Consider the following 22,935-nt stretch of genomic DNA (forward strand, 5'->3'; position numbering starts at 1 on the left):
ATGCAAAATATCCCCATTTGATGAATGTCACTGGTTCTCTTCCAAAGAGCCTCAGGGATATCTTAAAGGAATTAACAAACTATCTTGTAAGTATGTTAGATGAAAATAATAAATTATTGGCCATGTAGATATGCATGCTTTCAAGATGTATGGTCCTGGTTAATATTAACACTTAGGTTGTGATTTTCAACAAAATCTACCAACATTTTATAAAATTAATTTTTCCCCTCCAGTAAATATATGAGAAAGTTGGAAAGTACTTCTTTCCATTTCTAAAAACAATGGATATAAAATATAATTCTTTGGGATCACATATATAAGGAACAGTGGGAAAGAAAAGAAAAAACTAAGATTCTTAAAAAACAATTCTCATATGTACACACATACAAAACTTCTTAGTTAATAGGTCTCTAATTTAAGGAACTATATATTCTATGCACAGAAGTAAGCACATTGTTTTGAACCCATAAACAGTGATAACAAATCCCTAAGTCTCTACCACAACTCACTTTCACATTACCTGATAGTTATCACTAACAAACACATTCAGGGGCGACAGGACAAGCTGCAGCATGGTCTCCCTAAATCCTTTTTTCATTTCAAAACATAGTCTTTCCAAAAAAGCTGTAGGGCACTCTGGACCATCAGTAGTTCCATGCTAAAGTCAAGAAAAATACCATAATCAGGATATAGAAAAAGTGAAAACCAAGGAAGTAAAGGAAAATAAAAATTACATTTATATAATTAAAACACTTTGATTTCTAAAAAGGAGAAGCAGTGCTTATGGACAAAGATAACTATTCTGTATCCCAGTAAAGGCATTAGGTTCACTAAGCACCTGAGGTGATTTCTCTGCTGTGCAACCCTAGGTACATGACATGGAACCAGTATGCAGCACTATGCTCTAGGGCCACCCCCTCCCTATCTGGCCTGGCTCCAATGGCCATGGGTTCTTTGGGCAATATAATTTCATTGCAAGTCAGCCCCAACTGGCCCAAGGGTCATCCTCAGAGAAAACCAGGATACTGTGCTAGATCTAAACCTCTGACACAATTCAACCTCCAGGGTCCAGCTTGAATCTCGATTTTGTAATAGGTCCACCATAAGGCCCCAAACTGGTCTGGAGTTAAAGATAAAGGCTAAGAAAGTGTAAAGTCCTAGAAAATCTATCATGTTAACTATAAACCTAGCAACTCAACGCAATACCAAAATATTCTAAAATTACACAGAACAGCAAAGAAGGAGCTAAAACGAAAGAAGAAAAACAAAGTAAAATTATCAATGATCAAGTAATTATACTACAAAAAAATAATAAACTAGCTTTACCAAGATAAAATAATAAATTTAGAAATTTTTTGAACCTGAATTTTTTTTATATGAGTGTGTGCACACACATACATAGTTTCCTCTGCTGGGTGGATTTCATGATAAACTCCAGACTATTTTGACACGTAAACACTTACAACAGGAAGACGTCCATGAACTTTGTACAAATTAACAAGTACAGTAATATCCCAGGGACGCAAGGTAAGTGGATGAATTGACTTGGCTGAACTTTCATTTTCTTTTTTGTCATTGTCCATTCCAACAGCAGTCCACCCAGAACTGGACGATGTTGACAGTGACAGAACAGGACTTGATACAACCTCTTCAAAATCCATATACATGTCATCTTCTCCAAAGTAGTTTTCCTATAAACATTAAGATTAAACTGCTATCAAAAGAGATATATATAAGAATAATTTTTCACCTAAAATGGTAAACTAAGCATTTCCTTAACCCTATTTTATGTAATTAGAAGCATCAGTCCATTTCCTTAAAATCTAAACAAGATACATTTAAGATATACACTTACTTGGCTGCTTAGTAAATAAATACTCTATAGCAAAAAAAAAAAACTCACAAAAAGTTACAGAAGTTTATAGTAAAACTTCATGATAACACCACCTCCAATTATAGCAAAAACTTACAATTTAGGTCCTAAAAGAAACCTATGAAGATTTGTAAGGTTCAGTGGTTTTCAATCTGTGCTTCTCAGAGTTTTGAGGCAAAAACACCCAGAGACGTCCTCTGAGGGAAGCAGATCAATGCACTAAAAGTCAATATGGCTAAATCCAATTAGCTAAATCTGTAATTCATATATTCCAGCTGGAATATTTATCAGGAATGTTTTAAAAGCTTTAATTAGAATGTCCAATTTTGGTTATTGATGGCAAAACATGTAATAAGCAATTACCAGAACTTCCTGTCACATAGTTCATCATGGTTTATTAAGCAACAGAATTTCAGAAGAGTTCAACTCAATATTCTGGTTTTTCTTGAATCAAAATTTAAATTTCTTTTTAATTGAAATTATTTTTTCTTCCCATTGATTCTGAATTTAAATTTTGCCTACTTGATCTGTCAGTAGTAATCAAAAGCTGTTAAAATATTCGTTAATATTTTTAACAATACATTTGCTCAATATTAAAACCAAGTCAGTATTTTGGTAAATTCTGCATTTTGATTATTGACACATTTATTTTCTGGCTAGGGTTCTGTACATCAGATTAATTAATATCCTTTCATAGGAAAGGATGCTGAAGGGCCTAAGGTCATTCAGTTAATCAGTGAGTGGCAGGACAAACATTAAAATCCCAAATCTGTTGAGTCTCAGAACTGGTGTTTTTTCCTCTATTCTCTATTGTTATCTGCCTCTAAATAATACAGGTCCTATTTGGAAGTGCTTGATTTAATCGTGCTTATATAACTCTGAAGCAGGGACAAATTCAAGCACAAATAGAAAGGTAAATAGATGTTGTTTTTTATCCTAAATTCCAACATTAAAATTTTAAAACTAAAAATAAATGTCTAATTGACTTCAACTAACATTAAAAACCTAGATATTCTAAGCAGTATTTCTCCCTTAGATCATTTGAGAAGCCTTTTCAAAATATACAAGCTATCCCAGGCTTGGAGATGGGTTCAGTAGGTTTGCAGTGGTCATGGAGACCAGAGACAGGTGGAAAATGGAAAAGTTCCATTGGTAATTTTATCTGCAAATGGCCTCCAGACTCAATCATCTCTGCCCCATCTTCCCTCCACACAACTGACCTAAGGAGTCAACGTACACTATGCATGCTTATTAGCTTTCAACATACTAAGAGTTACCAACAAATCATCAGAAATAAGTTATACTTATTTTCGCTAATTTTTAATAATCCTAGCCTGATAATCTCTTATTTTTAAAAGATTCCCTTGCAGGATCTTATAATTTTTAACCTTAAAAAAAAAGATACCTGTAGATTACTACTTAAAAGAAGATTGTCTTGGGTATAATGTTCAATTTGCTACTAAACCCATCTCCACTTAATTATCTAAAACAGAAACAACTCGTATCAGATTCTTTAGGAAATACTGAATCTCCAACATAGTAGAAGACATTTGCTAAAGTGTATTAAATGTGTCAATGACTGTTTTTAAAGAGTTATAAAACACTAGGAGTCTTATGTGAGTTAACACATTTGTATCTATTGAACATTATTAATAGAATGAACTTTTAAAATTTTAACTCTTTCAAAGTTAGGCTATTATTGTTTAATGTTGGGTGTTTGATTTAGGTTTTGTGGGGGTTTTTAATATGTGAATTCCATTTTAAGGGTTAATTTCTCAAGAATTCACTAAAAAAATTTACCAAAAGGTTAACTGAAGTATCTGGCAAGTAGCAATATGTTATGGCAAACTTCTATAGTATTTTAACATTAGTAAATGTACACAAATATTTACAAATAGAAATAAAAATTCTATTTCCATTTTAAACAATCCTAGAAAAATATCATGGATTTACAGAATTGGGAAAGTGTGTTCTCTTGTCAAGTTTGTAGCATGTATGACTTTCAGAATGATAAAATAAGCTACATTTTCAATTTACTACAGTCTTCTGAAATTTTATTTTCCTAGAGATATTTTTCTACATGAGTGTCAAGGAACCTACTTCAAGTAACAAGAGACTTCCATTTTCCCTCAACTAAAAATTCATATTAATCTAATGATACTCATTTCTCAAAAATTTTTTTTTAAAAAGGAATTATCAACAATATTAAAAGAAGATGGCAAATAAAATCAGAAATGCAGGGGGAAAAAACCTACAAATACTGTTTCCAATATTAAATTTTCTAAAATGGAAACTTGATAGCCGGTCTTCTGTTCAAGACCACTAAAACCATTTTTTTAAATATTTATTTTTATACAACCTTTAAAGGCTTCCTTCCATTTAGGTTATAACAAAATATTGGCTATATTCCCCACGAAAACATTTTTCAATAAGGAAAACATATACACCATATACACCCTTCATTCACAGTTACTATTTGCTACCACTGATTTGCTATCACTATTGAGGTTCAGATTTCCTTCTTACGGTAAGAAAAAATGTAATGAGACTAAGAGAAATCAATTCATAAAAGCAATATAAGTGGTACTGCTATCCAACCTTATGTCTGCAACATAAGAAATGACATGAAGTTTTAATATGATTAAAATGACTTTGGGCTTAGAGTTGCTATGCTGTCTACATCTTCAGAAGATCCCTCATTTCCATAAAATGTCCTCATAAATTATGATGACATTCACTATAGTCTCTTAGAATTCTTTGTAATAATAATGCCAGGACTAGTTTCTTTTGTGGATTTTGGAAGTCAATTTTATAGTCAAATAAATATAGGGCAATTTATTTTTTTTTCCTAGTGTATCCTTTAGAATTTCTTGGAGTTTAATTTTCAACTAAGAAAAATATAATCTCAGTTACGTGCATTTTCATATTCTGTTTTCTTTTATATATACATACATACATTATACATATCTCAAAACTAACTTTCAAAAGTTTCAAAGTTCTAACACTGATACTAAGTAGAACAGAAGTTATACATTAAAACCAATGGAAAAAAAAGTAATAGAGATATTTAAGATAGGATAACATCTCCATGTCAGCATGACACTAAGTCAAGTGAAAAAAAAAGAAAAGAAAAGAAACAAGCTTAAAGACTTACATATATTCCTAATAAAAGGAAGCAGAGAGTTCACTGGGTTATTTTATATAATAAGTCAAAATTTAAAAATCTTACATTTGTTTCAGTAGATACTTCATAAAAGTTCTAAATTAAATTGATGAATACAAATAGTAATATTTAGTGCAACAAACTTTGACACTGCCAAAAGTTATAATAAAATCTGTGATGCATAGTCTGCATCAAAACATAATAAACTACTGACATAGGTAACACATGTGGAATAGAATTTACAAAGAAGTCTAAAACAAAGGCATATATTTCTTTGGGTCTGTGTTCTTTGTTACAGTCCTCTTATTTTTGTTTACGTATTACTATGAAATTTTTTTAATTAAAAAAGCTGAGGTTCCATGTACATGAGGTAATGCAAAAACCAGAGTTAATACATCTCTAGTAGTATTCAAAAGTAATATTATATCAATAAAACCATTTTACCTGATAACTAAATCACTGTTTGTATTTAAATTAAAATATAATTCAGCCCCTTCAGGGAGATTATAGCTTGAAAATTCCATTTTAGATACTTTAAAGTTATTCACATGCAATCCCAAGAAAATATACTGGGAGAAATATTTGAAGACTGTATTAGGCCAAAAAATTGTCACAACAGAGAAAAAAATGTGTCTGTGTGTGTGTGTATGTGTTTCTCCCCTTTGAATCTGGAGAATTACTCCTCCAAGAATTTCTAAAATCCTAGGTGAAGAAAAGGTAAAAACCAAACAAAAACTATATGTTTCCACAAATATTAAACACATTTTCCCTTGCATCTTTTACCTTTAATTATATAATCTGATACTTTATGGTAGTTTTTAGTAAGTGTAATACAGTAACTTAAATATTGAGATTTTATGAAACTTCAAAGCTTCTTAGGCTCGCACTTCTTTCAGAGAGCCTTTGCTAACAAACCGTGACTCCTTCCCTGGCAAACCTTGTTCATCCTAGACCCTTTCCAGAATTAATTATTCCTGTTACTGTACTTTATGAGATTCCTTGCTAACCTTGGTTCAGTAGCCAAACCTCTGCAATTGTGAAATTGCAAAAGGAAGCAAATAAGTAAGCACTGATAAAATTAGACTCACACAAACACCCCATGCCACAAGTAACTCTACTGTTCATAACTGGTAATGCTTGGACAATTAGTCTCTCTGATTATCAGCTGTAGTAAGCATCCAATGGTACAACGGAAATCTAAAGCAAAATGTATCTGCAAAATCCTGGAAAATGCAAAATTTCATCAGGTTGCTAAAAGCGATGTTGGCTAACTGCTCAAATCACAGGTAAAACTATCACTGATAAGTGAGAATACAGAAGGCTTAGAGAAGTTGCCTACAAAAAAGAGTAAATCAACGAGAATTTGTGATGACTCGCTAGGGGCTTTTTAGAAGTATGACTTAAGTATCAAAAGAAGAAAAATGACTTTTAGAAAACTGAAAAAGTGCTCAAATATTTTTCTTAAAATAGCCTCTCTTCATAATCATGCTATAGACAGCAACCTTAAAGTGTTATCATAATATGCAATCATACAAATTCAGTGGAAAAATTATACCAAAGTGAATCAACACTTGATTCAGTTTTGCTTAAAGTAGTACATATTCCTACAGCATATATCTGTGATACTCTGAAATGAATTCATTTCACATATTTGCTTCAATTTTCAAGATACAACTCCAAACAAATCTTTGCTTATTATTTACCATGAAATAAAGTTGTTTGTTTTTATTGGACTCACTTGAAGTAGCCTTTTCCTGATACAATTATCCTCAGATAACAAGGTTCTCTTATACTTCTACTGCTCCATTAATTACAATGTGCTAAAGCTGTCCATATGTATGTCTATCCTGCTATATCCCCCCTGCTTATTTTCTTAAGAATAGGTGTTAAAGCATCTCTATCTCTAGCAATCAGCACAATTCCCAGAATATATGAATTGCTCAAAAAAAAAAAAAGATAAACTGAGGAGCACACTATTTTCAATAAATAATTTTGTAACTGAGTCTAACACCACAAGTCCAGTCAACATTACATACTATATCCTCAACACTTTAAATCATCCGACTGGCTATTTCAAAAGGTCTCAATTTCAATTAGATGCTAATTGATTTGCCTATGATTAAAAATATGAAAGTTCTTTTAAAAACCATACCTTTATACACAGAAAGGCATTCAACAGAGGTCCATAAAGAGTTATCTGAGAATCTGGAGAAAGTTCCATTTCTACATGAAGTTTATCAGGTGGAAGTTCTGAGGGATCAATAGGTGGACGTGAAGAAGCAGAGGGAGAAGAAACAACTCTGTCTGTTTTCTGGGATGGCCTTAATACAGAAAGCATTGTTTCTTCCATTTCTGACACTGGGAAAAATTGAAGGGAAAAAAATGTTTGGGGGAGGGGGAAAAACACTTCTTAGAAGTTCTTCAAAGAACTATTCACTAAGAAATTCTGTATTTTGCAAATATGAAAGCAACTTATAGTGATAAAATACCTATAGTATATAATGAAAACAAAGCTGAAAGACTAATAATTAAGAATGCAATAAAGAATGGACTTTATTCAAACATGCATGAAAATGCATAAATCAGACTACACAGAACCAATGAAAAATTCCTATTAAAAAAGGCAACATTCTCATCAAGTTCTGGCCATATGTTGTAAATCTGGGTCACAATTAGGCTTTAACTATACTTGGACATTAAAATGTAAAGTTATTTTCACATAAACAGCTATTAAAATGCAGTGTGACATTACCAAGCTCCATATATAAGAAAGTTATAAAAACTATTCTCTAAAACTGGAAAAAAATTCACTGGAAAAAAAAATACAAAGAAAATATCACTTGACTTTAATTTTATTTTGGATCCCAATAAGGTGACACACTTAAGCCTCAGGGAAGCTATAAATAGTATGACAGTTGTCAAAGTGCATTAGAGAAACTAACATTTCACAAAATCGACTTTAAATATACAGATTCACATACACCTAGATTCATATTCCAGCTCTACTGCTTCTAGTTCAGCAGACCTTGAGAATTACTTTCTCTAAGCATTTTTCCTTAACTTTACAATGACATTAATAATACCTACCTCACGGAGTTGCTTTAGGGATTAAATGAGATAAAGTAAGCCAGGAAACAGTTTGGCCTCATATCTGATATATAATAAATGCTCAATGAAAGTCAGCTATAATTCTATCAAAATTCTTAAAAGATTTTAAATGTATACAATTATGTCAAAAGAATAGATACATTTCCAAAATTTTTAAATTTCTTTTTTTGTATCTCTGATGATAATCAATTATAACACAAGATGTTTTAAAGCACAAATTATACAAAAACACTTACATGACTGTTTTAGCTGTTCATCTGCTTTTTGTGGATAAATTGGATGCCATGTATAATCAATTGTAAGCATAACACTTGGGACAGTCCAGCATTCAACCCAACCAGCCCTTTGAAGAGTAAAAAATAAAGTTTTTAGTCAGGTGCTTATTCCTTTAATTGTATACAGACATCAGTTAGAGATAATCAAATTTTACTATTATTCTTTGAAAGCACTGGAAGAGTAATTTCTCTACACAAAATACTTAGATAACTAATATCATGTACTTACTTTTCTTGAGTAATGTTCCGCCATTTTGGTTTAACCGTTTTCTGGCCACTCTGACACTCGGCAGGAATACCAGTATCATGAGTCATTTTATTTGGGTGGCAATTCTTTACCAGCATAAATAATGAATATTTACTAGGATGGCAATCTGGTAGAAACAAATGAAGATCAACATCTTCTCCCTAAAAAATAGTTTATAATAACCCAAAGTAATAAAATAGGTACATAAATTTGTTAGGTTACTATTTACAGAATAGCCTATCTATAACAATCTTGTGAATAAATTCAAAAGAAAATAAACCTAAATTTGAAATGGCAGATTCTACACAGAAGAGTCTGGTAAGTAACTGGAATAAGATTTTACATTAACTAAAACTAAATTCTGCTTAGAAAAATCAAGAAAAAAAATCAGAGAAATAAATAGTTTAGTTTCTAGGGAACAGTTAAAAGATTATCTTCCATGGGTATCATTGGATTTATCACATGTAATTAGAAAAAAAAATACAATAAAAAATCATCTCACTAAGACCAGGTGGAATATGTTCTGTATTTTTGTTGATTTTTAAATATGATTGTCTCTTTTGATTCTAGTAAGTCTTGGTTTCTCAACTGGCTTTTAAGAATTATATCAAAGGATCTTCACCCAGTTTCACTTTTTTCCTTATAGGTCCCCTAATCTTTTCATCTTGATGCCTGGTTTCTTAACAAGCAGCACAGTGGAATGATTAAAAGAATGGAGACCTAAGCTGTATTGCCTGGGTTCAAATTTCAACTTGGCCACTCACTAGCTACATGACAAGTTACATAAACTTGCCTCCTTAGTTTCTTATTCCGTAAGTGCAGATATTGGCTACTGTAAAAGAAAATGCTGCTATGAACACTGGGGTACACGTATCTTTTTAAATTATTGCCCAACTTCTTAGGGGAACTTGGAAACTTAGGGGAATGGCAGAACATTACAGTTAACTACAAAAAAGAAACAGCAGCAATTCTGTGACACTGAAGTTAGTGAACAATGGAGGAAAGGAAAACTGAAATACTTCAGGGTGGCAACAAGATGGACAGGAGAGTCAAGATAACCACTGGGAAATCAAACTTATTAATAAACCTCGAGAAATAAACAATGCATCCAATTATACGTACTCTTAAAGAGAATTTGGTATTACATGTAGCTGGGACAAAGTCCGTAAAAGGCAAAGAGAAATCAATGTTTAGTGTTTCCCCACAGGCTGCCAAGTACACTGCAAAAAAAAGAGAAAAAAAATTTTACTTTTAATTAAAAAAAATTTTAATTTTTTAAATAAAAATTGCCTTAAATACATACCTAAACAAAATTAAAGATAATATGCTTAGTTCAGTACAAGTTCTGAAATCATTCTGAGTCTCACAAGACAATGGGAAAAAAATAAATTCTAGTATCTAGTAAAAACTACAAAATCAATACCAATTTTCTTTGTTGGTATTTGTCTTAATGAACAGAATACTTAATCTAATTTTTAAAAAGTACTTACCATTTTCCTGTTGTTTAGTGGAACAGTCAATCCAATTGTGTTGATTAGCTGCCCAAATCATTTCAAATTGATGAAACATGATTTTAAAATTCCATGTATATGGAACAAATGAAAAAATGTCTGGAGCACTATCACTTGACCAGTCTTGAATTAAATCTAAAATTATTGGTGTGGGAGACAGAAGGTAAAATTAACTGAAATTCAGAAAACAAAACATAAATATTCTAACAGCAAAAATGCAGTTTTCTATTGTAACTAAAAAGAACTTTAATACTGAAATATTAAAAGGTGATTAAGATGTACCTAAATGATTTGACAGTAAAGATGTTTACTTACAAATCACAGTTTCAAATTAAATTTTTATGTGTCTCATATACCTATTATGTTTTTAAACAAACTTTAGAAAAGAAAAAAGAAAAAAAATCACCTGATATCCCAATTCCCAAATATCTAACATTGTGGATTTATCTCATTCTAGTTTTTTCCTTCCTATGTAGATTTTTTACACTACCTAGATGTACATGTTATAGATACTACTTTTTTCCACTGAACTCAAAACTTTTCCATGTTATTTCATTCACATTAACAAAAATTTTAATAATGTTCATTAAAGAGATTTGCTAAGATTTACTTAACCATTTACTGTACTTAGATATTTAGATTCTTTCCAAATTTTTGTTATATATAATGTTAGCATGTATATTTTCATGCAAGATATTCTACATATTCAGGATTAGTTTCTCAGGTTACATTCCAGAAGGGGATTTACTAAGTCAAAGTTCATGAATTTTTTCAAGGCTATTATAAATTACAGGACTGCTTCCAAGAGTAGTGTATCCATTTATGCTACTAGAAATGTATGCTGAACTATTCCACTGTACCTGCTCCTGCATTATATTTCTTTCTACCTCTCTCCTTCTGTTTTGTTTTTTTTTTTTGATGGGGGTGGGGGATGATGGAGCTTGCTAATCGGTAACTGAAAAATGATATCTCACTTTAATTGAATTTCTTAATTACAAGTAGGATCGAATATTTTTTCATGTTGTTTTATTCACTAAACAAATACCTACAGAGTGTCTACTGTGTTCCAGACTCTGTTCTAGACCCTGGAAATACAATGGGAACAAAATAAAGACTTGGCCTTCTTAGAATTATAGCCAATCAATCACCTTGTTTGCTGATTTACTACTGTATTGCTGATATGTATGATTTACTTGTTGCTTTTGAAAATTGTGTTCACATATTTAGTCTGCTTATCCTTTTATACCTATTTTTTTTTAACCTCAACAGGCAAAAGCTCTTTATATAAAGAAGTTAGCCCTGTTCTATCACGGTGCTTTCCTCTACTTTTCTCTCCGGCATTCACATCATTTGCATGCATTGTGTATTCCCAGTGATAATGTCCTTCAAAAAATGGTTTCCTAGAGGTGTCAAGCTCATCTCTGTATACTCACAGTACATAACACAGTGCTGTGCATATAAAATCAGACTTTGAGAGACAGAACAATTGAAAGTAATATTTTTATACCACAAACTCTTAGCACCAGATAGTCCTGGGTTTAAATTTTGTCTGTATCATTTTACTAGTTATGTAATCTTTAACAAATGATTAAATGCTATCAGTTTTCTCCTTTACAATTTCAGACTTATTGTGAGAATTTAGATGATATACGTGAAGTTTTAGCACAGAAACTGCCACAAGGTTAAGAGCTGCACAAATGGTAGCACTTATTAAAGGTATTCTATGAAAAATAACAGGCAAAAATAATTAAAAATTTAAAGTAGTTTTCTTTGAATTTTAAAGGAAATTTTTAAACTGAAAAATATAGATTCAGTAATGAAATCAGAAGCTATATAACATATGGACTCATTTAAAGCTTAGCTGCAATGTATAGAAACTTGTGTACATATATTAGAAATTCCTCTTAATAAAGTGGCAAAATAATATATTTAATATCAAATTTCTGTAATAAATTAATATCAAAAAGAGGTAGAGCTGTACTATATCAACAATAAATGTAATTGCCTATGAACCTGTTCTAAGACTACAGAAAGGAAAATTCCATTTATCAATTTTACTTCAAATATATTTCTATTTCATTTAACAAGCAATCACAGTAGTTCCTCATACCTCATAGTATCTATGCTTACTTCTAAACTTTTAGTTCTACATACCATCCTACTTACCCTGACTGCATCCCTACTGTCTAACTTTATTCTTTAACACGGTGTTCAGTACTTGGGAGATGCCCAAAAGTCATCTCTGGAATTAACCAATGACACCATACAAATTCATCATTCATTAAGCTGATTTTCTTACTTTTCTCCCTCATAAACACCTTTGGTTCTGCACTTTTACTCAAACTATTCGTCCTATCTAACAAACACATTCTGTGGTAACCTATTTGTTGAAGGTTAACAACAGCATGATACTAGAGAGAGAGTACAGGATCTAACAGTCAAAAAACTGTCCTTAAATGTCTCTTCCACTTACTAGCTTCATGAGTCTGCCCAAGTCATTGAATGTTTCTTCAATTTCCTCACTGTTAACTCAGGGGTAACAATAACAGCTATCCTTTTTCAGAGTTGTTGTGAAGATGATAAAAATGAACATGCTTTAGAATGTTTTATGGAAACATACTATGCAAATTTTAGTTAATGTTACTGAGTTCATTTACAAAGACCATTTCAGATCTTAATATCCTTCCTTACTTTCTCTAATTACCTTCAGATCTTAGTGATTTCCTCTGTATTCATGTCTTACATGCATTTGTTAGCTTGACAATTCTTGCTTGCACTCAATATATATAAATACCATTATGTACTATTTTATTTGTCTCAGTCTAGTGCACATGCCAATATACTTGAGACTGGTAAATAAAGAAATGCCCATAAGCAATACCCCTATTAAGTTCTCTGTGGGCTGAGATCATGGGTTATTTGTTCTGAATCATTATTCATAAAAAACTTTCAATTTACATTGGTTGTGTTTATCTACTTTACATTTCTATTTAAAAGACAGATACAATTGCTAATAAACACAAATTCAAATAATCTACTAATCATCTAAGGAAACCAATGTAATTTTATAAAGTTATTAGACAATTTCTATTTTAACAAGTCTTACTAGTTTTTTTCAATATCTTACCTAAAACTTTAACATATTCCATAATATGGTTTCCCTACTAGCTTATACAACATCTTTACTAATAAACATTAAAAACTATAGTAACAAACTATTTTCAGTAGGAACCCCAAAAACTATTTCCAATATGTATTTCTCTTTAAACCAAAAGCTGCTCTCATTACCAGACGGTCTTACCAAATAAATCTATTAGAAAAATGAAGCACTCTCTTGATGACTGCCTTACTTATTTAGACAACAAATTTTAAAAGTTAAGTTGGTAATCTAAATGTAAGTCTGGAAAAAAACTCATCTACAACTCACTTTATAATTAAGTTGATAGGCAAATACTCTATAAAATGTCCATCAGTTGTCAATCTCATTATCTACAGAAAAGACTGCACTTCTGCCTTTGTTTTGTATCTTTCATTCCTGAGGCTCTATGCTCTATTTATCATGAAGCTGTCTTTATCCCACATTGAAATCTCTTAAGAACAATTTCATCTCACTAATAATTGGCATGAGAATGGCTCTTGAGGAATAGTAGGTATTCCCTCACATCAAATAGACAATTTATTTTCTGCAAAATTCTGTCAATAGAGAAATGTAAAACTAAGAAAAGAGAAAACAATTCAAACACTATGACCAAGAATGTCCTTGCCAAGGCTAAACTAGTATCATTCTCTGATAGTATCCTTTTAAAGAATAAGAAAGTTTTTAAAGGACCCTAGAAAGATTTCAGAAATAATACCTTTAAATGTTACAACTGCTAATCTTGGAGATGAGACTTTAAGCTTTGTACCTGTCCATATTTTAAAAATTTCCCCTAACAAATTTTAGAAAAGAATTACTTAAAAAGTGAATTTCAATAGGTATAAGCATAAAGATTAGAGTTAGAGAAAGAAAATAATTTAGGAAAAACAAAGTTGTAATTTAGGAAATGTGTACTTGGTTGTTTAATACAATGTCCAGTCTAAATAAAAGTGTTATTACAAAATAAAGTTGAAATCTTGAGTAATTTATACTTATCCTCCAACTAGTCTAAGCACTGCTAAAGTCTGAGATTATGACATTCTAGAGGAAAGCAATGTAAAGAACTGAATGCGTGAAAATGCAGGGTTTTTTCCTTTAGGTTTAAATAAATTGAATAATTTATCATTTAAAAAATTAAAAGAAAAGAAAAGGGTGGAATCTATTTTAAAAGATTCGCAAAATGAAAAACTACAAAATCTTAAGTGAGAGGGAAAAGGCTATGCAAAGAAGCTATCTATACAAAAAGAGATTCTTGAGCCAGGCTACTTGAGTTGGAATTCTAGTCTGACCAACTTAGTCATGTAACCCTGGACAAACTGCTTGACCACTCTGTAATATTATCCTCATCTATAAATTATGATAATGACAATAAAATTGACCTTAGAGAGTTAAGAGGATTCAATGATTTAATATGTGAACCTACTTAGAAGAGAAACACTAGTACACCTTGTAAATCTTAGCTATTATTTTTTTTAATAAATCTGAATTAAGTAGTATTTATTCAGTGTTCAGCTTCAATGAGAAAAGTTTAACTTGCTAGGCACTTTGTCAAAATTTCTACTACCGAGATTCTGACTTGAGCCATAGAGAATAAATGCAACTCCAAAAATGCAGAATCACTCTATCTAGTCCCCAAGATAAGACTCTTGATCAAAGTAAAAAAACAAACATAAAAGGCTTATGATTGAACATATTTATAAAGGCCAAAACTCTAGCAATAGCAAAATTAGGTTAGAAAATGTTATCCCTATTTCACAGATAAGGAAATTGAAGCTTAAACAATTAGGCAATTTGGTCAACATCATATTGCTAGTAAGCAATGTCAAGACAGGACTATCTGTGACTATCTTAGTCACTGCTACACCCTCAAATATCTAACAGTACTCAGCACAGAATGCTCGTAAACAACTGGTGGGTGGATGGATGAACAGATAAATGTAGCAATCAGTCAAACAAATACCATATTATGTAGTAATATTTATGTTATTCAGAGACTAAGACTACATGTTCTCATAATCATAAAATAAGAGTAGCTATTATAATATGCCACAAGAAAGAATTTTTTCCACTAATGAAAGCATCAACTCAATCATACATACCAACTGAAAGGAGTTAAGAGGGCTCCAAATACAAATATAACATATTTGACTACCTGAATATGCTATTGGTGGTTAACAATAATTAAAACAAAATAATGAAGCCATGATGATGGCTTCATGAAGAGAAAGAACTGACTCCTCTTCCCCATCTTATCCTTGACTAGACTGATACAAAGATGAATTCTTTCACTTCCTTCCTAGCTCAATTTTGGGTTCATATTTTCCTTGTTTGGGTTAGAAGACAGCACAAAATATGTATATTTAAATTTCTCCTTTGATATCCTTGACCTCAAAAGAAGTACAGAAGTAAAAAAGTATGAATTGTGTCATCAAATCCCTATGTTGAATCTAAAAGCAAAACTTATGGAATATAAACAAGTTCATTGTGATAAAACTCATTGTGTATATACTTATTAGAAAATTACCTGTAAAGAAGTTCTTCTGTGCAAAGATGAAGTGGTAGGTGGCTTTATAAACCTCTAATTCACACTGCCATGTCTGTGGCATGTTCCATATTCGGGGGTAGCTGGCATTGATGTGGAACTGCAAACCAAATGTTAAGTAAAAATGTTTAGAGCCTAAAATGTGACATTGTGTGAACAGCATTAGAAATGAACTCACTCACACTGGTGAGTAATTAAAACTTATTTTCCTACTGAGCTGAACAGAAGGTCCCTTAGAGATTTTAACATGGCTGTGGCTAAAGGTCAGTATCCGTGGTTACACCCAGCTCCTTGAAATATTAAGCCATGATGTGGTCAAAAATTTTTAAGAACAAATCAGGCTACAGTTTTGATACTGTAGCTAAACAAATAGACTAACAGCGAATTTCCTTAATTCTTCCCCAAACCTAATCTGCTAAGTGAGAGGCTCCGGGTCAGGGAGGGTGGAGTGCAATGCATACTGTCACACAGAAGTTTGGCCACCAGTGCCTCCTGGCTTCTCAATTGACAGCACAGTAGTTATAAATCTGACATGGTGCTTTGTGGTGTATGCCACCTGCCAAAGGCTAGCAATTTTGCAAAGGCAAGAGCTGTTTGACCAGGAACAGCATTACTGCACAGCACTATTTATCAGCAAGAGCTCAGAAATTCATTAAAATGCTGAATATGTGAATTTAATATATATTTATACTATCTAATACATTCTTGGTAATTGCAAAATTTCCGTATAAATGTACATATATCATATGTAAATATGCTTGTTTAGACAAGCAATTAAGGACCTAATGATACCATCTAATATAAAAGAATTCTCTCTGAATATCATTCTACATAGTGACTTTTACTATTATTGTTGTTATTTTTGTTGTCCCTAATAAAAAATAATATGTCTCATTAATGAGCCCCCAATCTGCAATTTTTAATCATGAACATTTCCATATTTATTCCGTGTCTAATATGGAGCAATTCTGGGTCTCAATAAGAGTTTTTTCTTTTTACCATATTCACCAAGTAAAAACACAATGAATTATTAAGCTCCAAGTAAGACTCTGATGGGGCCAGAAAACATTTCATAAAAAACTACCTTATTTATAGCTTAGGAGAGAGTTAGTCTAGTCATACAATGAAGTTTAAAAACAATATTCTAGTAACTTTCCACAATTTAAAAGGCAAAAAACCCATGTATCATTGTCTTATTATTCATTTCCCCCAAAAGAAGAGCAACAGAGAGATGCCAAAGGGAGTCCACAGCACTGGGAATCTACTCCTCTTCCCCAAAATAGGGCCAAGAGCACCTGGTGGTTCTTCAGAGAGAAGACAGACCATTAACTTTCTGGTCATTAAAACTTTATATTAAACAATTAAAACCAAATTTGTATTTTATGTATGTATGTATATCATCATATACTCTAGACTTACTGCTAACATTTCTGCTTCTAAAAGAGTCCGGTACTGCATGCTGGTAGTGGCGTCAACATGTAAGAGCTGTCCTTTAATTGCAGGGGTGTAACCTAAAATAAGTGAAAACATAAAAATTAAGAAGCTAAAAAATATAGATAGAATTAAAAATTTTGGACTAGACAACTTCCACCCAAAGAAGGAATTCCTGAAAAATGGTGATCAGTCACTATCAAATTCACCTGAATAATGTAAACTTTTTCACTTCACACAGCTCTGATGGAAAAAAGTTCCATCTTCGTGTAACAGTTATCTGATTTTACTCTCCAGAGCAAAACTACAAGTCTATTTTCTAAATGATAGTGTGCAACTACTTAAGACAGCTCCCATGTCTTTCCCTTCACTGACCCAACAGTGCATATTTCCATCATTTTCAACTCCTCTTTATGTAATGACAGTTTCTAAACAACAGCTATTCCTTACATAATGACAGTTACCAAATAACACAGCCCCATTCTGAATAAAAGCAGAAGGATTCAGAGATTTCACTTCTTTTCTTGATGGACTGCCCTCCTGTGAACAGGAACGCTATGGTCATTATTATATGGCTAATTCAATATGTATCCTGCTCTGGGCAATTTTCTCCTAACCACCTGAATCTCTGAAAAGTTTTAAATGTATTTGAGTTATATTTTGTTACCGTCTAAGACCTAAGTCTATTTTCCCCCTTTGAAGACAGTCATCTTAAAAGTCACCTAACCTTTACTAAGAACCTGTCTGGGCTTTCCTAGAAACGTCACTCATTCAGTTCCACAACCAGTGTGCTGCAGTACTTCTCATGAATTCATCATAGATATATGCTCAAGAGGTTGATCCCTTACTCTTCAGACGGCCCCTTTACCCCAGTGCACCAACAATTGTACAAAGAAAACTGTACAAATATTAGTTCCTAGGTGGATCATCAGTTTAAAAATGGTAGAAGCACTTCCTTGACCAAACCACTCTCAATTTCGTGCAATCCCCAACTGCCTTTTCCCCTATAGAAGTACAGATCCTATACATCAGTAATTAAGGCTGTCCTAAAAGATGCTTCTTTCCAAGTGACTACTCCAAATCCTAGAGAATCTCAAGCCTCTGCTTCAAGACTTACTATGGTTATTCTTTTAAAAGTAGCTAAGATAAAGTTTAGTGCTTCACTGAAATAGCCCTAAAGTTATAGGGAAAAGAAACTGTATGCCATTCTCAGTCACTTTTTCAATTAATTATCTAAGCAGGCAAACTCAACTGCTATCTTTATATGCAAGCCCATGAATCTAGTCAATCCCTCTGCCTGCTTTCTGCTACAGCAGCAATAAAATGAGTGACAGAAAACAAGAAGAGAGAGCTAAGAATTACATAAACATTACTCTATAATTATACTCAGCAATAGTAACATTGCTGGTTAGTGATTTTAGAATATGTTGCTATTCTCTGTACTCTCAAGAAAGTGAATAAATGAAGCAGAATTTCATTCTTATTGCTCTCAATTACAAACGTAGTAAAGGAATGGGAAGAATAAGGAGAAATGAGGAAGGTTATACAACATTTTGATAAATTTAACAAAAAGTATTTAATTACGTTACTGATGAACCTGTACGAGAGCCCAAATTCTGAAAGTATAATGAATTTAGACTATATTAGGTCAGATGAAACTACAGCTATCAAAGCATTATTTAATATTTTAAATAGGAAATGTTCTGCTTTTTTAAAGTTGTGCTAGTCAAAGTACCAGTTACTCTCTGACAAAAATCTACTAATGATATAAATTAAAACAAAGCCTATAAGTCAATCAATCGATTACTGTCCATGGACCACGAGCCAGGTACTAGGTTCAGCACCACGTCTATGCACCAGTGAAAAGAAAGACACGGTACCTGCTCTGACAGAGCAACAGACTAACACGAAAAACATATGCTAAGCAAATTATGTGCAGTCTTACAAAGGAGAAGTATAAGGTATAATGAAAGCATAGAATAATAAGACCTAGCTTGAGTGAAACATTCTTCCTTCCTCTGTAGGTGCATGAATAATTATATAGTATTTACTAATTACAGGCACATCAAAATATAATAGAAAACTGAGAAAGAAAACCCCATTACTTTTTTTCCAAATGGATTGACACTATTCATATATTAATTATTGCACTACTAATCATTTAAAACAGAGAAATACTCATTGTAGCTTACCGTTTTCTTCAACTGTCATTGGAATATTAATTTCTAAATATGACCCGGCTCCTACATTTACATGCACAGCATTTGTTTCCTACCAAAAGGAAAAATTAAATAATATAAAACATTTTATCACAGACAAAATTTAATCATCAATAATATTAAATAGGCATTAAAAGTTCCTAAGAGCAAAAATTCAAATTTATACCAAAAATATACTAAAACAATTTAGCCAGATATAAAGGAGAAAATAAGTCAGATTACAGTATGAAAGTCTATTATTATTATTAACTAACTTTTTTCTATTATTTGGCACCTAATGAAAGTAACACACATATAATTATTGGGGGGAGTGGAGAGGGAAAGCGCATAGAAATGAATCTAAGTACAGGACTAGTCACCTGTCTGGAAAACAATGTTTAAATTTTAAATACTATTTCTACTATATTATTTCAATAACTACCCTATTTTTGGTAAACAGCAAGTCAATTGTAGCATCTGCAATAATATTCATTCGTAGTTCAAAAGCAAGGATCTGTCTTGGTCTCCCAGGTTGTGCAATTTCAGAAACTTTGAGAACTTGATAATCAGGTGGGAAGAAGAACTTCCATAAACAATCTCTATATAAAGAGGAAGAAAGAAAAGTGATATGTTATTCAAGTAAAATTACCTGTAATAAAGTACCAAAATCAGTATTATAATTTTATATTATCATCGCTATCTCATTTAACAATTAGAAATTAAATAGGAAAAAAATCAGTCACAAAATAAAACTTACTATACTTTCAGTAAAATAAAAGACTGTTTTTTCCAATGTTTTATACTTCCAGAGATCAATGGGCTTTAAGCACTTAATAAATATACAATTATCAAATGAGATATCTGAGAAATTAAAGACTTTCTACAAGTACATCATCCTGTTCAAATGGCAAAGAAAGACCTGAAGGAAGATGGTTTAATCAGAACCATCATTCCACTCTAGGCAAGTTACTTAACCTTTTTGAGAACACATGTCTGCTTCCTCATCTGTAAAATAGGATTACAATAACTGGTTTCACAGAATAGATCCAAGGATTAAATGACTACATGCATGAAAAAGACATGGCAGTATGTGGCACATGGAAAAAAATGGCAATTATTTCTATGATTTTCATAATAATTTTTAGCCAATATTATAATAGTAAGAGTCCAAAGAGCAATAGATTTCTAAACAAGTAAACAAGTATTTGGTGGGTAAGAATCTAATGTATTTGCCTCCCCTTATCATTTGACAAAGATTAAAAAAAGCAACAAATTTTTAATTCAGAGTCTTCTATATAAGTAAAAATTAGAATAATGTTACTCATACAATCAAAAAAGGTGCCAGTTTGTGACTTTTAAACAGGAAGAACTGAGGAAGGAGTCACCAGTAACAGGAAATGCTGCATGGAATAAACTGACTGGGAAAAACTAGATGAACACAACAAAATTTGCAAACTGATCCATGACAGACTTTAACTTGCCATGATTAAATTAACGTACATGAAAAGAAAATTAAGTCTGCAAATGTTTTGGCTAAGACACACAAATATATAAAACTGAAACTACTAAAGACAAAGAATCCATCTGATCATTAGATGATCATGGACTAGTAAATGGGTAGTAGGATGCAATGAAATGAGCAGTGGATTTGAAGGGCTGGCTCTAGATACTAAAGCTTCACTGTCTTGCCCAGCTCACTGAACCCCTATGCATCTCCATTTTCCCACAGGTATAAGGAGTTCACCACACCTGTCCTTGTACCTCTCACTGCGTTATGAAGATCAAGTGTGAAAATATAAATGAAAGCACTTAAGTTAAAGCAATGAAAAGTTAGACAATGTCAGGAATGTTTGCATTATTAAAATAATCATTAATGATTAAGTACAAATCTATGAAGTTTGCATTTTAACTCCATCATGAAAACTCTTAAAAAGCATATCATGAATAGATGGAGCACAAGGGATTTTTAGGGCAAAGAAATTATTCTGTATGATACTATATTGGTGGCTACATGTCATTACGCATTTGTCAAAACACATAGAATGTACAACATCAAGAGTGAACTCTAATGTAAACTGTGGACTTTGGTTGATAATAATGTGCCCATGTTGGTTCATCGACTGTACCAAATATGCCACACTGATGAGGGATGTTGAGGGTAGGGGAGTATTATATGTGTGGGTGGGGAGGGCTATGTGCGAACTCTTCATATTTTCTGCTCAATTCTGTTGTGAACCTGAAACTGCTCCTCTAAAAGAATAAAGTCTATTAAAAAAAAAGAAAAGAAAAGAAAAGATAAGATCATGAAGGAAAAATTGAATATCTTAAAGATTCAGAAAATCATGTAAAGGTAACAGAACTGACATCAAAATCTACAAGCTAAAAGGTCATGCTACATGATCAAAAACTTTTCAAAATGCCAAGTGAACTATCCAATAGCAAAATAGTTGTGATTTCTTCCTTTATTTCTTACATTAATAGGTTGATACTAAGAAAACTAATCTAATTATTCATTTCTGATTACAATTCATATTTGTGTAGAAATTCAATATGGGGAAGAAAAAAGGAAATGGCTACAAAACAGGAAATGACCATTTGTGTATGTAAGGGAAGAGATAAATACTATTATTATCCACATAAGGAAACTAATTCCATGTTATAAATTCCCCCCTTCCTTCCTTCTTTTCTTTTCTTTCAATGATTTTTTAAAGTCCAGGTTAAGAAATGTATTGCTGTTCTCTCCTAGCAGTGGCAGGATCTACTGCAGGGAGTTGGTAAAGCAAATTTTTCCTTCATGTTATCTTCAGTATCTTTTTTCTATATTACAAAAATATCACCTTAGAAGTGAATATGATTATATATTGAAAGAATTTTAGCTTGGATTTTCATGTAAATATAGCCTAATACTTTTTTAAATGAAAAAAAATTGAATATAGTTTAAGAAGAATCACACTTTATTCAAGTGCTAGAAATAAAAAATATTTTATGTCTGTGTTAAAACACTGCTTTAATTTTTTCCTTTCAAGTATAACAAATGTAAATGTCATTTAATGGAATATAAAAACCCTCATTTTCAACTATTTCATAGGAAACATAGCACGGCTTAGTGTAGGAAAAATTTTATCATAAAAGGAAAAACTTCATCATAAAAGGAAAATTTAAGTCCAGTAATTTGAAAAGTATTTGTCTTCTAATCTGAAATTTTAAGCTCTGTTTACTTTCAAGTTTAATAACCTGACCTAGAATTTAATGAAGTATCAGCATATTGCAAGTTTTCAAATAACACATTTACTTTTCATTTACCACACAACTGTCAAATATGTAAATAACTACTTAATGGAGCAGGTATTCCTATATACTAGAGATACCAAGATTAACAGAATGCAGTACTTGACAAAGCACATAACTCTTCCAACAATCTTAGGTAGAAAGTACTTTTTAAAACAAGTAT

General features: G+C 31.9%; 1 protein-coding gene across 2 annotated transcripts in view; it reads right to left on the minus strand.

The window, feature by feature from the left end:
* Positions 1-22,935, minus strand: part of BLTP1 (bridge-like lipid transfer protein family member 1) — a 174,815-nt gene that overhangs the window by 113,269 nt on the left and 38,611 nt on the right. For both annotated transcript variants that reach the window (XM_072938032.1, XM_072938024.1), the window contains 11 exons: positions 19,927-20,083; positions 19,479-19,557; positions 17,275-17,366; positions 15,838-15,955; positions 10,157-10,312; positions 9,789-9,886; positions 8,649-8,827; positions 8,381-8,487; positions 7,189-7,394; positions 1,464-1,691; positions 521-658 (listed from right to left, as the gene is read on the minus strand). In XM_072938032.1, coding sequence (XP_072794133.1) covers positions 521-658; positions 1,464-1,691; positions 7,189-7,394; positions 8,381-8,487; positions 8,649-8,827; positions 9,789-9,886; positions 10,157-10,312; positions 15,838-15,955; positions 17,275-17,366; positions 19,479-19,557; positions 19,927-20,083 — 1,558 coding nt within the window. The remainder of the gene's footprint in view (positions 1-520; positions 659-1,463; positions 1,692-7,188; positions 7,395-8,380; positions 8,488-8,648; positions 8,828-9,788; positions 9,887-10,156; positions 10,313-15,837; positions 15,956-17,274; positions 17,367-19,478; positions 19,558-19,926; positions 20,084-22,935) is intronic.

The sequence above is a fragment of the Vicugna pacos genome, chromosome 2 (assembly GCF_048564905.1).
Source record: "Vicugna pacos chromosome 2, VicPac4, whole genome shotgun sequence".
Taxonomy (NCBI): Eukaryota; Metazoa; Chordata; class Mammalia; order Artiodactyla; family Camelidae; genus Vicugna; species Vicugna pacos.